Raw genomic sequence first — 16,580 nt, 5'->3', positions numbered from 1 at the left:
TGTATTCTAAAACACATTTTTATTTATTTTTATGCATAATAGTTTTTGATTTATGGAGCAAAATGTCAAAAAAATACCTGAGTACGGAACCCTTGGTGCGCGAGCAACTCGCACTTGGCCGGTTTTTTTAAAATTAGATAAAATAAATAACTAAACAAAGTTACTTACCTATTGTACTAGGACCACACGAGTAATCCCTACTAGGACCTCAACAACAAAGTCAGGTCAATAAACCAATGAATAAAATTGGTGTCCAAATTTCAAATTCCAGAGGTCAATGTACAAAATGCAATAAGTATTTGAAGGACTTATTGACTCTGCTCTGCTCAATCTTCTACACATTTGCATAGCCACTGAATAAAAATTAATTTTATAAAATCATTACGACTTTTGTTTTTGAAAACATATTAATAACAACAGTTGTCGTCATAGAAACCACAATATTACACGCGCAGCCGCGCGCCGCTGGGCTGGCCCTTCCCTCCGCCACCCGCGCGGTGTCTAATGTTTTGGGGTGAGAAGCATGATGATTTTAGCCGAAATCTAGCGCTTGAAAAGGGTTGAACAGTAGTTTGGGAAAAGTATTTTTGAGAAAAAACTACTGAATTTAGGTTTGCAAAGTAAAGTTATTTCAACTAATGAATAAATAAACTACGTGTAATGATAAATTGTTTTAGGATTTTCATATCCCTAATCTTATTTATTTACGCCCAAAGTTGTCATAGATTTAGTGTTAAAATAGGAATCTTTTGAGGCTCGTAACTTTTAAATCAATATTTTTTTCAATGTTTTAGATATCATTGAACCTAGATAATGACGAGATAAATCGATATAATTCTTAGTTTTGTGCGTACAATATCGAATATTGTTGTATTTTCCCTCCTACGTTTGTATGAAGAAAGCACCGAACTGAGCTGCCTTAATAAGGCTATTGAACTTATAAAAAATGGGTTCAATATGTCTGACAAATCACATTGCATTAAAGCTCGTCAATCCACGCTTTGTGTGGGGTGTGGGTGGGCATAATTAACACTTAACAAAAAATAAATAAAGTTAAAATATTGTTGTTTCTTTTGTTTACTTCGAAAAGGCAAAGGTATTCCACCGTACTTTAGACTTTTATAACTCAAGCAGGGAACTTGCTGTTGTAGGTAATAATATTATCCTATCACTAGATTTGTTTAGTGCATAGACTACTTGAGTTGTCGATTTAACATCTCGCGGGGTTTGGCCATATCCTTGAGAGATGGAGAAATCTCGGTTTATACCATTTCCCTGCGACATACACACTCTTCGAAAATTCCAATTTTCTTACTGTTCATGAGATACAGTCCGCTGATAGACGGACGGACAGCGGAGGCTTAGTAAAAGGGTCACATTGGCACCCTTCGGGTATATGAACTATGGAACCCTGAAAATTTAGGTAGGCAGTTACCCTACTAATGTTTTCACAAAGCGTTCTGACTAAAAAAAACTACTGAAGTACTAAGTACAATTAGTTTTTTAGGGTTCCGTACCTCAAAAGGAAAAACGGAACCCTTATAGCATCACTTTGTTGTCTGTCTGTCAAGAAACCTACAGGGTACTTATCCCGTTGACCTAGAATCATGAAATTTGGCAGGTAGGGAGATCTTATAGCTGACATCTGGGGAAAAATCTGAAAACCGTGAATTTAGGGTTACATCACACAAAAAACATTAAATTGTGGTCATGAACTAATAATTAGTATTTTCAACTTTCGAAGTGAGTGACTATGTACATAGTATACAATGTATACAAGTGGGGGTATCATATGAAAGGTCTTCCTGTACATTCTAAAACAGATTTTTATTTATTTTTATGCATCATAGTTTTTGAATTATCGTGCAAAATGTCGAAAAAATACGACTGTAGTACGGAACCCTCATTGCGCGAGCCTGACTCGCACTTGGCCGGTTTTTTTTACGTCTCCGCTAATCGCACGTGCTCGATTATAAAAACGCGTGACCAAATCCCAGTGTCCTTCGCCGACTTATAAAAAAAGAAAAACACTGTTTGCGAACGAACGGTGTTGCGTTGCGTTAATATTGCGCAGTAGTTAAGGCAAATAAGTTTATTGTTTCCTCCATTTTACGATATCTTCACTTTGCTTTATCGCTTGTTTATTATGTTTTTGTATTCAAACGCGGGATTTATAATTTTTAACGCGCATTTGTTTGAATTTGTTACCAACATAAGGATTCTTATAGGGCCTGTTCATCAGTTGGTAATTAACATCACTACCCATGTTATGATTACGCAAGTGTGTCTGTTTCTTGGTTTGTCCTTCAATCACGTCACAACGGAGCAAGGATTGATCTAATTTTTTATATTATTTTTTAGTTGAAGACCTGGATAGTGACATAAGCTCCTTTTTGTCCCGGAATTTCCAAGAGTTCCCACGAGATTAAAAATATATCTAAATCCACGCGGACTAATTCGCAGGCATTAAGTAGATTTTTTTAAATAGAAATAGCGAGCAAACGAGCAGGCGGGTCGGGTCACCTGATGTTTAGCGATTACCGCCGCCCTTGAACATTTGCAGCACCAGAGGAACTGCTGATTCGTTGCCGGCCTTTCAGGAATTTGTTGGTCCGCCCGGCCCCTTGAATAACCCCATGTTGTAATCTAGTGGGAACACCGCCCATGGGAGTTGGTTTCACAGTTTACATGTGCGTGGAAAGAAGGATCTGGCACAACGGACGGGCGGACGGTCGATGTGCGCCAGACAGTGCAGATCTTAAAGTAGGCAGCCAATGAGCATAGAATACTTATAATGACATGAGTTCTATACAAATCTTACACAAGTATATTTTGAAGGTGTATTTTGAACATGACTTTATCAGCTGACTACGAATTACAGTAGGTAGGTACCTTATAATTACACGTCACTATGAATAATATATGACTTTATTTTATCTATAGGTGGATTGTGTTTAATTTATACTTATTCTGACTGGCTAGAGGAAAATCATTCATGCATTGTTAGTAAACACTAAACAGACTCGCACGAGAACGGTTCCGTAGTCCGTACCATCGTACAAGAAATAGCAGTTTTGTGTGTGGTGGTGGTGGTGTAACTGCAAATTCAAGTTTTTGGATTTTTCATAAGACACTGCTATCTGCCAAATTTTATGATTCTAGGCCAACGGAACGTTTCGATTTCCTTGACGGATCTTGACAGACACGACAGAGTCAAACAGACAATTAAGTGATCCTATAAGGATTCCTTTTTTTCTCTGAAGATCTAGAGGCCCCGCCTTTTTCCATACAAAGACATGTTACCTATTTTACTTATTAAAAAAAACAGTTTCAAACAAAAACGTTTTTTTTTAGAAAACTTTAAAACTTAATCCATAAATGTTTTTTTGATTAAGTAAACAATGAAACCATACGATTATTAGGATACCTAAAATACTAAGTCGTTATTAAATACGACTTTGCGGTACTATAGAGCAAGGATTCCGCTCGAAATGGCAAGCAAGGCCAGCTCTCTACTTTTTAACCGACTTCAAAAAAAGGAGGAGGTTCTCAATTCGTCGGAATCTTTTTTGAACGAGAATTATTACGAAATGCGCGGGAATATTACGCTCTGCATCTAGCATAAAAGTTTATATATGCGTTAATTTGTTAGGTATGTACCTACCTAATAGGTCATAATTTTAAACAATTTAAATAATTATTCAACTAAAACTAAGTAGGTATCATGTAGGTAACCTATTTTAATTCATCATAAAAGATATTACTCGTATGTTTGTTTTGTACACCTCTCTACAAAATAGGACTCAGGAGTGGAATAAAACCGAGGTGCAGTGCTGAGTCTTTTTTGATAACAAATTACCTATAGGTACGTCTATTAAATATATTATTTTGGCAGTCGAAGGTATTACTTATTACTAGGTAGGTACCTATTTAGACAAAAAGATAGGGAACTGGGAAATCTCTTTGATGTTAGAATAGAATAGAATGTTTAGAATGTTTTTTTTATTTATGTAAACTTTTCACAAGTGCTTATGAATAGTCAGGTAGTTTTAATTTACCACTACTAATTTACTACCTACTACAGTTATTTCTCGGTACTACGATTTAAGGCACACAAGTAGAATTTCTACTCGTGTGATTCTATCATCGGATAGGTTTAACTAGGTCATGGCTGAAATGGAATTATCGCACCTTCCGTATCTATTCTATGATTAAAATTATCTTTTTAGGGTTTCGTGGCCGATTGGTGCCAGCGGGGTCCTATTACTAAGCCTCGGCTGCGAGTCCGTCCGTTTTGTTTTGGAAAAACGGAACATAGAACCTACCTATTATTATATTGTATCTACGTGTAAAACTAGTGGCTAACTACTAACTAACTTGTTTTTAACTGGATTTTACAAAATAATTTAATTACTATTTACTAATGTAGGTAAATACTATATAAGACTATACCTTCCTAGGTAGTAGTAGGTTAGGTACTTATCCATCGCATAATATTTACTTACATATAGGTAGGTATTTACTTAAGTTGAGAAAATCAAAATATAAGTAATTAAATTAAAATGTACTCACAAGTGTATCCTTTTCTAGAACGTAGTGGATTTTTCCATTAAAAAAGTCCTGTTCGAATTATGAATTAAACTGTTGCTCACACATAAAGGTGTCCTCGTAAAAATCTTCGTAGTAAATAGGTAATTTATTACGACAAAAACACGAGAATTTGTAAACAAATAATTTTACCGCACTTGTGCTTTAAAGACGAGGAATTTACGATGTTTTAGGTTTTAGACTCGAGATCACTTTCACAAAGAAAACACATGGAATTGTTTTTCGTGTAACTATATATCAGCTGTTTACATGATTTCAGAAGCGCCTTTAAAGATTTCCATACGCTCCTCTAAACGCTCTGAAATCTGAAATAAAATGACAAGAGAATGTTTACATCAATACATTGCACAGACGCAATAGCAATACCAGTTTTCATTCACACACTGATAATGCTAGGCTGTGTGCGTGACAGCGAAGCGTGGGGCTGGGCGTTGCGGGAAGGGATAGGTCAATGACGTTGTATTATGTGAAAAGCAAGAGATGCCAATAGATACAATAATTGTACAAGGCGTGAAAAAAAGAGACAGCAGATAAATTAGATTTTCCAACACATTTCCTGTTGAATCGGAGGGAATTTCAAAACAGCAAACAGACTTCGTGTAGAATTTATTAGAGTCCGTTTTAGGATCGATAAAATTCAATTAAATAAATAATATACTTTGAGAAAACATATTTTTATTATAGGACATGTTAGAGTGACATTCCAATTTTAAAAAGAATTAGAATAAAATAGACAGCCAGTGTGACACATAAATTAATACAAAACCTTCTTTAACATCCTCCCGTTTTGAGAAATTTATGTCACCAAGCCGATTAACTTACAAATAAACATAAGTCTAGGCTTATGGATAGGCTTAGTTAGAATATCTGCACATTGATATTCTGTGGGAACATATTTGACTTCAAGATCATTTTCTGAAACTAATTCTCTGACATAAAAATGTCTTAAAGCAATATGTTTCGTACGTCGATGAAGCTCTGGATTTTGAGAAATTTTTATAGCTGCATCATTATCAATTTGCAGCTTGGGAATTTCTTTTAATTTGGTAACTTCATTAAACAGTCTCTTAAGCCATACAATTTCACGAGCTGCTTCACTAGCTGCTACGAGCTCCGCTTCAGTACTCGAAATTGCTACTGATGTTTGCTTCCGACTTGCCCAAGCAATTACTCCTCCAGCATACATACACAGAATTCCAGATGTAGAGCGTCCTGTGTTTGGATCTCCACCGTGATCTGCGTCACTATAACATTCTAAGATTCCAGACTTGTAATCTTTCTTATATACAATTCCAAAATCTATTGTTCCTTTGATGTAACGAAAAATGCGCTTGACCTTTTGTACATCTTCTGTAGTGGGATTAGCAAGTGACCTGGATACAAAACTTACAGCGTACGATATATCTGGTCTGCTTGCTGTCATCAAGTATGCTAATGCACCAACAGCTTCTCTATAAGGAAACTTAACATCATTCTCCTTTTCAGAATCTGTTTGAGCTTCTTTAATAATTGGAGTATTGACTGCTTTACAGTCACTCATCCCAAAGCGTTCTAGTAGCTTTTGAGCATAATGCTTTTGTGAAACTACAATTCCACCATCTTTATCACTAGAAAGTTCTAAACCAAGAAAGTAATTAGCTGGTTTAGTGGTTATCTTGAACCTACTTCTCAATTCAGCTATAAACTTCTCAGAATCTTTCTGATTTGTTGATGCAACAAGTCCATCATCAACATAGAGCGCTAGAATAATTTTATTGCCTCGTCGATTTCTAATAAACAAACATGGATCTGTGTCACATTGTTTAAAGCCAATATTTTTCAGATAGTCGACAATACATTTGTTCCAACATCTGGGAGCCTGTTTAAGTCCGTATAGACTTCTCTTCAATTTACAGACTTTATTTGTGCCATCACTATAGCCTTCTGGTTGTTTCATATAGATATCTTCTTCTAATAAACCATTCAAAAAGGCAGTTGTTACATCAAACTGTAAGAGAGATAGTCCTTCGTTTGCAGCGATGCTTAAAATTGACCTAATAGTTGACATTCTAGCAACAGGGCTAAATGTTTCCTCATAATCAATTCCCTTCTCCTGAGTATAACCTCTTGCTACAAGTCTAGCTTTATATTTGTCGAGGCTTCCATCAGCATTGGTCTTCTTTTTATAGATCCATTTACAAGAAATAAGCTTTCTGTCTTTCGGTTTATCCACAAGTATCCAAGTTTTATTCTCTTTCAGAGAATTTAGCTCACTTTCCATAGCTTTCAACCATTCAGCTTTTTCAGAACTATTTATAGCTTGTTTATATGTTTCAGGTTCGCCTAAATCATTTACAACAGTAGATATAAAATAGTCATCGAATCGCACTGGTGGTCTTAGTATAGATCTATCTCGAAGAGTTCTTGTTTCAGGAATTTCTTCATCCTCAGAATCAGAGGAATTAGGAGTAACATATGATTCATTAGACTCGTCTTCATTTTGACTGATGATTTCATTTCCATTAGTCGACGAAGTGGGAATTACTTCATGTGAGCTTGAATCTGGAGCATTCAATGTTTGAGGCATACTAGAAACAGCATCATCTTGTAATACATCCTCCCTTGCATCGAACATTGGATGATTTTCATTAGTCTTAGGGAAGTGAATTTCTATACTTTGTTCATCTGCTTCAGTTGCATCTGAATCTAATTCAATTGATCTAATAATCGACTCATTAAATGTTACATCCCTCGATCTGATTAATTTAACATTGCCGTTATTATCACAGCCCAATAATCTGTAACCATCATTACCATCATAACCAATGAGAATACATTTATCGGCTTTCTTGGAGAGTTTTGTTCGCTTTTGTTTTGGAACGTGAGCGTAACATTCACTACCAATTATCCTTAAATGTTTAATGGATGGTTTTTGTCCAAACCATAACTCAAATGGTGATTTACCTTCTGTAGAAGTCGGTCCAGTTCTGTTCAGAACATAAGCAGCAGTGTTGACAAGCTCTGACCAACAAGCAAGTGGAAGTTCTTCATGAGCATGCATCATAGTACGAGCAGCCTCAACTAAAGTTCTGTTATCTCTTTCACAACACCCATTTTGCTCTGGTGTATATGGCATTATCAATCTTTGCTGAATACCATGAGACTTTAAAATATTTTCTACAGCCTCGTTATGAAATTCTCCACCATTATCGCTGAGAATTGTTTTTATTACATGACCAGCAGTCTTTGTTTCATTAATCATCTGTACAAGCTTATCTTTAACTTCAAACTTGTTTTTGATAAAATAAATTTGACGATACTTGCTGTAATCATCTTTAAAAAGTACAAAATAGCGAAATTTACTGAAAGAATTTGGGAACGGACCACACACATCAGTATGTATAATCTCTCCTGGTACTTTAGCTCTTTCTCTTGTTCCAAATTTACATCTGTGTGTTTTACCATAGACACATCCTGTGCATAATTGAGAATCGAGTTTTACTTTGATACCAAGTTCCTTTTCTAACAAAAGTTTTACATGTCTTTTATTCTGGTGACAAAATCGTTCGTGATACAGTTGTAGGATATTATCATTAGATACAGTGTTCAATTCAGGAGTTTGTCTTTTAATTGCTTGTATATTTAACTTATACAGACCTCCATTTTTAACGCGTTTTCCAATTAAATTAATTTTTCCTTTTACTTTCAACATACACGATTCTCTTTCAGATATAAAGACACTGTCCTCTAGTTTGTCTTGTGCGGCAAGAACAGAAAATAAATTTCTTTTTATTTCAGGTACATACCATACGTCACAAAGCCTTATATATTCTTGCTGTCCATGAACGTCTGCTATTATATCAACTGTACCTTTACCGATAGCTTGTATTTTAGCGCCATTTGCAATTGTAACCGATTGGTTATTAGTAAAATATTGAAATGTAGAAAATATGTCATTGCAACAAGAGACATGGCTAGTTGCACCATTGTCGACATACCAATTCTCATCATCTCTTTCAATTACATTTACTGTTTCATTCGTTTCAATCTGCATTAGTGAAAGTGTAAAGTTGGCATCTTTAGCTTTACTTGTTGATGGATTTTGTGGCTTAGGAGGTTTACCATCCGATATCCACTTATAACAGCTTTTGACTTTGTGTCCAGTAAGGCCGCAATAACCACATTTTTTCTTTTTATTCATTTTACTATGTACAACTAGTGCTTCAGTATTTTCTTCTTTATTTGTAAGCGATCGTTCATAAGCGCAAATTTGAGCTGTCAAATTATCAATATTACGATCCTTTTTAGACATAAGCATCCAACTAGATTTAAATGGAAAATAGCTGTCATCAGGTAAAGTTTCTAAGATCTTGCAGATGAGTAAAATCTCTGGAAGGTCATATTTTTCTTTATCTTGAAGATCATCTTTTTCAGATTTTTGTAGTTCTACTTTCAATTCATGCCATATATTTTTCAATTTAGATATATGCATTGACATGTCATGAGAAGGATCTTTACGATAGCCGAAGAAACTGTAGCATAGTGTATAGCTTTTATCTTCAGATGTACCATCAAACAGAGTGTGCAATTCTTCCCAAACCTGTTTAGCATTTGTGAATCTCATCACTTTTTGTAGAGTAGCATCTGACATATTAGCCATTAAAATGAACATTGCAGTATTGTTTATCTCATTGTATGTTCTCAGAGCTTTTTGATAAGAATCAAAAACTTCTGCTGATGCTGTGCTATCCGGTTCCTTTGGTTTGTTTAGATTGCCATTTATCGCATCTAAGCATCCGCCAGTACCTCTTAGCATTAACAGTACCTTGCAGCGCCATGTTGTCCAATTTTCCTTTCCTTCTAAACGACCAATATCAATTTTGAAGCTCGTGGATGAATTCCATGAAGACGACATTTTGATAAATCTTGTTAGAATTTTTAAAGAAAATAGAAATTATAGCTTATCTCTGCTCTAAAATAATTCTTGAATTTATTTTCGATCTGCTACCATATTAGAGTCCGTTTTAGGATCGATAAAATTCAATTAAATAAATAATATACTTTGAGAAAACATATTTTTATTATAGGACATGTTAGAGTGACATTCCAATTTTAAAAAGAATTAGAATAAAATAGACAGCCAGTGTGACACATAAATTAATACAAAACCTTCTTTAACAGAATTCACATGGACGTTTTTTTTGGGAAGGTAGTTAAGTATTTGAATTAAGTGAAGTGGTAAGAAAGTTGAGAGAGACTTCAAATCCAAAGATCAAGCATATTTTGATCCTTAAAATTAGGATCTAGAAACTTACCTTCATCAATGCATTTATTAAAAAAAATTACAAATAATTTTATTTTATTTTAGGTGTAGTTACTAGTTAGGTACCATTATAATTACTGTAATTTTATTTGAATTTATAATAAATTATTTCTACACACACTTTTTCTACATTTTGAAATATTTGTCAAAATTATTGTCGACTAGACATTCAAAGTGAAAAGCCCAAAAATTGGTGTTGGTGTACAAAAAGGTTGCTTCAATCTATGCTTCAATGTTAGGGCAGCTGGGTCTTGTAATGTTATAGTGCTAAAAAAGAAGATTCTAGCGCTTAAAAAGTCGTAATATCGTAATACAAAAAAAACTGGAACTGAGATAATGCACTCGAATTATTCGAATAGTCCATATTTCGATACAAGCCTCCCCTTAAGTACATGGACTATGAACGCATCGTTTGATATGTCAAATTTCTAATGTCATTTGATTTTGACAAACAATTCAGTTCAAGAACCCATAGAGCAAGAACCAAAACAAAGTTGCTTTTGTTAGTTTGTAAAATTATTAATTGTAAATAATTAAATTGTTAACATTATACATTTATAGGTCTATGCATTATACCTAATAATTGATTGTTACAAAATGTTTAAGATTAGTATCTAGTGTGTAAGTAATTGCAGTAGGTACTTTTTATCTGCAAGCTAGGTTAGCTGATATAGGATGATAAAATCTTAATTGTAAAGATAATATTATCAGAATCTAAAACTTAAAATAAATCATCATTTTCAAACGAACAGTTGACAACAATGGTCAGGTATGTTTTTACTTTCTACTGTAGCATAAGTAACCTAAGTAATCCATACTAATAATATAAATGCGAACAGCTATATTGTCTGTGTGCTACCTTTACACTGCCTATCTGTTTTAATGTGTGTGTGTTTCTGTATGGATGTATGTATAACACTTATTGTGTATTTACTAACACTTCAGTGAGTAACCAAAAGCATATAATAATATGTATAAGCCATAGCAAAACAATGACAGTTTACATACAGTCAGTCATCTGAGCAAACAGTTATAAGTTAATCCTTTATGTAACAAGGTGTTTCATTGTGCAATAATTACCTTTATCATTGTCAGGATGCTGTGGAGACTATCACATACTGTGAAGATTGCTGGGAGGCTGGTGGCGTCCAATGCGGGGAATGTGAGGTTAATGTCTACCGGGATGGAGAAGGGAACTAGCTTCTTTTTTAGACAGGTTAGAAACTGTTTTGTTTTAAATTTTATTTGTTTACTAGGTGATGCCCACAAATTCACCTGCATGAATTTACGTTTCCCGTGGGAATTCTTCAATTTTCCCGGATAAAAAGTAGCCTATGTCTGTCCCCGGGATGCAAGATATATTTGTACTAAATTTTGTCAAAATCGGTTGAAGGGATAGGCTGTGAAAAAGGGCCTTTAAGGGTTCAGCAAAATATTGTGAGGGAACCTGCATGCCTAAGAGTTCTCCATAATATTCTCAAAGGTTTGTGAAGTCAGTCGATCCACATTGGGCTAGCGTGGCATACGGATATGGCCTAAATCCGTCTCATTCTGATAGGAGACCCGAGCTCAGTAGTCATGATGATGAAGAAACTAATGAATTGTGAAACAATAAGTTTGATTTATTTTGCACTAAATGATGCCCGTAACTAAAATTGTCTGCAATATGTACCTATTGATTTTTAAAAATCCCCTGGAACTCTTTGATTTTCTGGGATAAAAAGTAGGCTTTATGTCACTCCATGTCGAAGTATATCCATACAAAAAAAACCACATTAATCTGTTTCTTCATTGCTTATTAATGAAAATGATACATGATTGAAGAACAAACAAACCTTTTCTCATTTTATAATATTAGAAGGAAAATCCTTCCAAAAGGAACTGGTAAAGCTGTGCTGTCAAGCAATTTATAATTCCAGTAAGATACTGCATAGAAACATTAAGGATGTGTATTTATTAAACTGCATTTATTTTCCCAGTTAGAATGCATTATCATCGAACGTCAGATAAGATTATTTATAGACAAAGACAAGCACCTGGCATTGAAAATAAAAAGCATAAATATTATATTTTATCCTGTTAAGTACCTATTGTTTGTGTGATAAGAAATAACGTCATGAAGTGATAACAACAATAATTAGTATGTTACTTTATTACCAAGGTGCCATTGAAATCAATTTGTAGTTATGTTTCTATGAAAATACTGCAGCACAACGAATGCATAGAGTTTAATGTTGGGTTCCTGCAGGGCATGCGGGAATCAAAGGCAATTAAAAACCCGACGAACTCGCAAAGCGAGGTGCCAGGGAGCGACAGATAGGGCCTGAACCTGTCTGTGGAATTTCCAAAAGCCTAGCACAGCTAACTGAGTTAACCTACTGTTTTCTTGACAGACACGACGGACAGACAGACAGACAGACAGACAGACAACAAAGTGATCCTATAAGGGTTCCTTTTTTCCTTTTGAGGTGGAACACTAAAAATGTGTTTCTTTGTTCCAGTTATTTGACACAGTGAGCAGCACATACACATACTTGCTGGGTGACATGAAGACTCGGGAAGCAGTGTTGATAGACCCAGTGTTGGAGCACGCTGAGAGAGATGCTGCATTGATAAAGGAACTTGGGTTCAAATTACTTTATGCAAGTGAGTGCAGATGTTTATTAAATTCAATCACTATCACTATAACTGGTTTGTTGATTTGTTTGGTTTGTCCTTCAATCACGTCGCAACGGAGCAATGGATTGCTGTATTTTTTTGCATGAGTATAGTTAAAGAACTGGAGAGTGACATAGGATACTTTTATCCCGGAAAATTAAAGAGGTCCCACAGTATTTTTAAAACCTAAATCCACGCGGACCAGGTCGCGGGCATCAGCTAGTCATCTATACGTATAAAATTACATACTTGGATTTTGAAATATTCCAAGGATCTTTATGATTATTTCGGTCGAAGATTATTCTAATATTGCACTAATGCTTTGATTGAAAACAGACACCCGCATACATTTTATGTGAAACCACTTTGATTTCGGTAGCCATTTTCCTGGTACATAAATAACTAGCGTATGCCCGCAATTTCGTCCGCGTGGACTACTCAAACTTCGAACCCCTATTTTACCTTAGGGGTTGAATTTTCAAAAATCCTTAGTGTATGTCTACGTCATAATAGCTCTATCTGCATGCCAAATTTCACCTCAATCCGTCTTAGTTTGATCTGTGCATAGATAGATCTGTCAGTCAGTCAGTCAGTCAGTCACCTTTTCGTTTTATATATTTAGACTAGCTGATGCCCGCGACTTCGTCCGCGTGGAATTAGGTTTGTAATTCCCGTAGGAACTCTTTGATTTTCCGGGATAAAACGTAGCCTATGACCATCCTATGGCACTCTCCAGGTCTTTAACTATACCTATGCAAAAAATCACGTCGATCCGTTGCTCCGTTGCGACGTGATTGAAGGACAAACCAACAAACAAACACACTTTTGCATTTATAATATGGGTAGTGATATGGGTAGTGATAGTCCCTCATAAGAACACCAGAATGTGTACAACGTGCGGGCCGAATGTGTGTGAATACGATCTGTTTAAAATATTGTTTGTGAAATTCCAGTGAACACACACATGCACGCAGACCACATAACGGGCACGGGCAAACTGAAAGCCCTCCTGCCCGGCACCAAGAGTGTGATCGGCAAAGCGTCCGGCGCTCAGGCTGACATGCACCTGTTGGACGGCGACCTGGTCTGCTTCGGATGCCATCAGTTGCTGGCTACAGCCACCCCTGGACATACCAATGGATGCTTGACTTACATCTCGCACGAACGGGTGATTATTTTTTCCTGTGCTGTAATGGAGAAAATCGGTGTGCTAATAGTAGTTTTAAAACGGTTTTATGTAGAGATTCATACACTACTTTATCTAAACTGATCTCTTAAATTCCAAACCATAAAATCTTGGATTATTTTGTAATAACTCATAAGCTTTTCTCTATAAATATTGCAGGAAAAAAAGATTGAAGTAAAATTATTCACAGTATTTAGGCCCAAAGTGTAACTTTACAACTTATTTTTACGGAAAATAAAACTTGAAAAGTTTTCAAATATATTTTTTATATTTCAGGGTATTGCATTCACAGGCGATACGCTGCTTATAAGAGGCTGTGGTCGAACCGATTTCCAGGAAGGGTCATCAGAAACCCTGTACAAATCGGTTCACGAGAACATATTCACATTGCCCGACAGCTACACGCTTTACCCTGCTCACGACTATAGGGGCCAAACCGCCACCACCGTAGCCGAGGAGAAGAAGTATAACCCGAGGTTGACCAAATCGTTGAAGGATTTCATTGATATTATGGAGAATTTGAATTTGCCGTACCCTAAAATGATTGGTATGTTATAGAATTATTTTTGTATTATTTCTCTTTTTCATATTACACACATTTTATTTATTTATTTAGATACAAGTTAGCCCTTGACTGCACTCTCACCTGGTGGTAGGTGATGAATGATGATGCAGTCTAATATGGAAGCGGGCTAATCTGGAAGGGGTATGGCAGTTTTCATTAAACTGACACACCTTTGGTTTCTACACGGCATCGTACCGAAACGCTTAAATCGCTTGGCGGCACGGTTTTGCTGGTACCTACTCCTAGCACAAGCTGTACGCTTAGTTGGAAGGGAAAGGGGAATATTAGTCAAAGTTATTTTCTTCATCTAGTTTTGATATGTCATGTACTTAATCAATGTTTGTTTTTTTGTTCCTCTGTATCTTAACCATGAATTAATTTTAACTCGCTCTCACAAATTGTTAATTTTTTCGAGAAAACCTCTAATTGGTCATAATCTAAGAAACTTATTGTAATATTTCGCTGTTGATTTTCCTATGATACTTAAATAAAATAAAATTAAAATTAGTTAAATTAATTTTTTTCTGTTTTCAGATAAAGCAGTACCTGCGAATAGAGTATGTGGACTGTATTAAACTAGGCACTGTGCCTAGACCCTTCTCACTCTGAGAGGAGACCTGTGCTCTGTAGTGAGCCGCCGATGGGTTGGTCATGATGACGATGATAATCTGTGGCTAATTGTGTTGTACACAATCTCTAAACTCAACTAAATTGACAGGTCTAATTCTAGCGCTATCCTTCTCCCTGGGGAGCATTATAAAAGGGATAGCAAATAAATCAACATAATATCGTGTCATTTTAGTTTAGTTTATACTAAAACTAAAGTAAATTGACAGATTATAGACTAAATTAACAAATCTAATTATTCTAGTGCTATTCCTGGAAGTTGCTTTATGAAAGAGATAATATTATTTATAAATAAAATTGGCTTATGGATTTACGAAAGAAAAACAAACCAATAAAATTTTGGTTTTGTTTCAAATAGACTACTACAATTTACAAGTCTATAATAATCCTAGTGAAAAAAATCTGCATTTTGTAATTAAATCTAAATAACTTAAATAATAAATTTACATTTTGAAAAATAAGTACATATGGGCTTATCTAAATTTATAAACGAAAGAGCTGACAGACTGACAGATCTATCAACGCACAGCTCAAACTACTGCACTGATCGGGATGAAAGGAGAAGGGTAACGCCCCATAGAAAAAAAAAACCCAGACCCGACAGAAACGAGACATCTAATTTTTTTTGTTATTTTTTATGTAGTTCAATTATATATTTTTAATATTTGAAATCAATGGCTAACACCAAAACATTGCCTTATGTTTTTGTTCAGGCGTTACACAAAAAAAATACAAAATGCCTATTTATCTATAAAATTCGTAAACTTATGTAACTAAATGACAATGCAAAAATCAAGTCCGGTAAAGAGAAAGCCAAAAATCAATGAAAAAAATGTGAAACCAAAAACACAGATCTCAACTCATAATTACAGCCGCACTCAGAGTTGCTAATCGTTACTTAAGATTGAGTTAAAACGAGAGAGATTTATGTGAGAGATAATAGCTCTGTCTCGTATTAACTAAACTTAAGTAACGATTAAGCGACTCTAAGTACGGCTGTTGGACCTATTTGTTTGTTTCTGAATAAATTGACTGACTTTGATAGCGTTTCTGTGATAATTGAAATTACAGAAAAAATATTTTAATGTACTTAATTTTAAGAAAACATGTTTTTATATAAGTAGAGTTATTTATTTTAATTGTTAATTAGAATAAGAATAATTGGAACTAAAAATTAGAGGGGTTTTTATATGAAAATGTTTACTTTGTGTTCTTTTTTATGTCATTATTTAATATTTTAATTTTGTTTAGTAAATTATTGTTGAAAATATACCTGTAGTTTTAATAATAACTTATATCCCAAAACTTTGGAAAAAAATTGGGTTTAGATGTGCCACGTTCGTGAATATAACAATTTTGGTCTTCCGTACCTATTTCGTCCAAACAAATCAACTTATTATAACATACATAACAGAATATACCTACATACATACAACTTTCTGTGACATAGCTAGATTAGCTAGGCCTAGCCATATGTAGATAAGTTTCTTACAGTACGAGGCCGAAAGTAATGAATATCGACCTTTAGAAGGAGATAGCAAATTTGTAGAGCACAATCACTGTCGTTGAGACCGACAAAACGTCATATAGGTATGAGTAACAGAGACAAAGCCGAAATTTCATTCTAAAGGGCG

The 16,580-nt window shown here is 35.0% G+C and overlaps 2 protein-coding genes across 3 annotated transcripts in view; one reads left to right on the top strand and one right to left on the bottom strand.

Moving 5' to 3' along the window:
• The window catches only part of mlt (tubulin folding cofactor E like protein mlt), a 53,072-nt gene extending 48,083 nt beyond the window's left edge, over positions 1 to 4,989 (bottom strand). The window contains exon 1 of one of the 2 annotated variants that reach the window (XM_069503840.1): positions 4,573 to 4,989. The gene's annotated coding sequence lies outside the window, so the exon portion shown is untranslated. The remainder of the gene's footprint in view (positions 1 to 4,572) is intronic. The other variant, XM_069503839.1, reaches the window with a different exon arrangement.
• A 5,382-nt stretch (positions 4,990 to 10,371) lies between these two features.
• Positions 10,372 to 16,216, top strand: LOC117989516 (persulfide dioxygenase ETHE1, mitochondrial). The gene is made up of 6 exons (XM_069503742.1): positions 10,372 to 10,679; positions 11,006 to 11,126; positions 12,412 to 12,556; positions 13,522 to 13,736; positions 14,031 to 14,301; positions 14,854 to 16,216. The coding sequence occupies exons 1-6, from the start codon at positions 10,672 to 10,674 to the stop codon at positions 14,892 to 14,894; spliced, it is 801 nt and encodes a 266-aa protein (XP_069359843.1). The 5' UTR covers positions 10,372 to 10,671; the 3' UTR covers positions 14,895 to 16,216.
• The last annotated feature ends 364 nt before the right edge of the window (positions 16,217 to 16,580 follow it).

Source organism: Maniola hyperantus, chromosome 16, assembly GCF_902806685.2.
Source record: "Maniola hyperantus chromosome 16, iAphHyp1.2, whole genome shotgun sequence".
Taxonomy (NCBI): Eukaryota; Metazoa; Arthropoda; class Insecta; order Lepidoptera; family Nymphalidae; genus Maniola; species Maniola hyperantus.
This window is presented reverse-complemented; position numbering and strand designations above follow the sequence as displayed.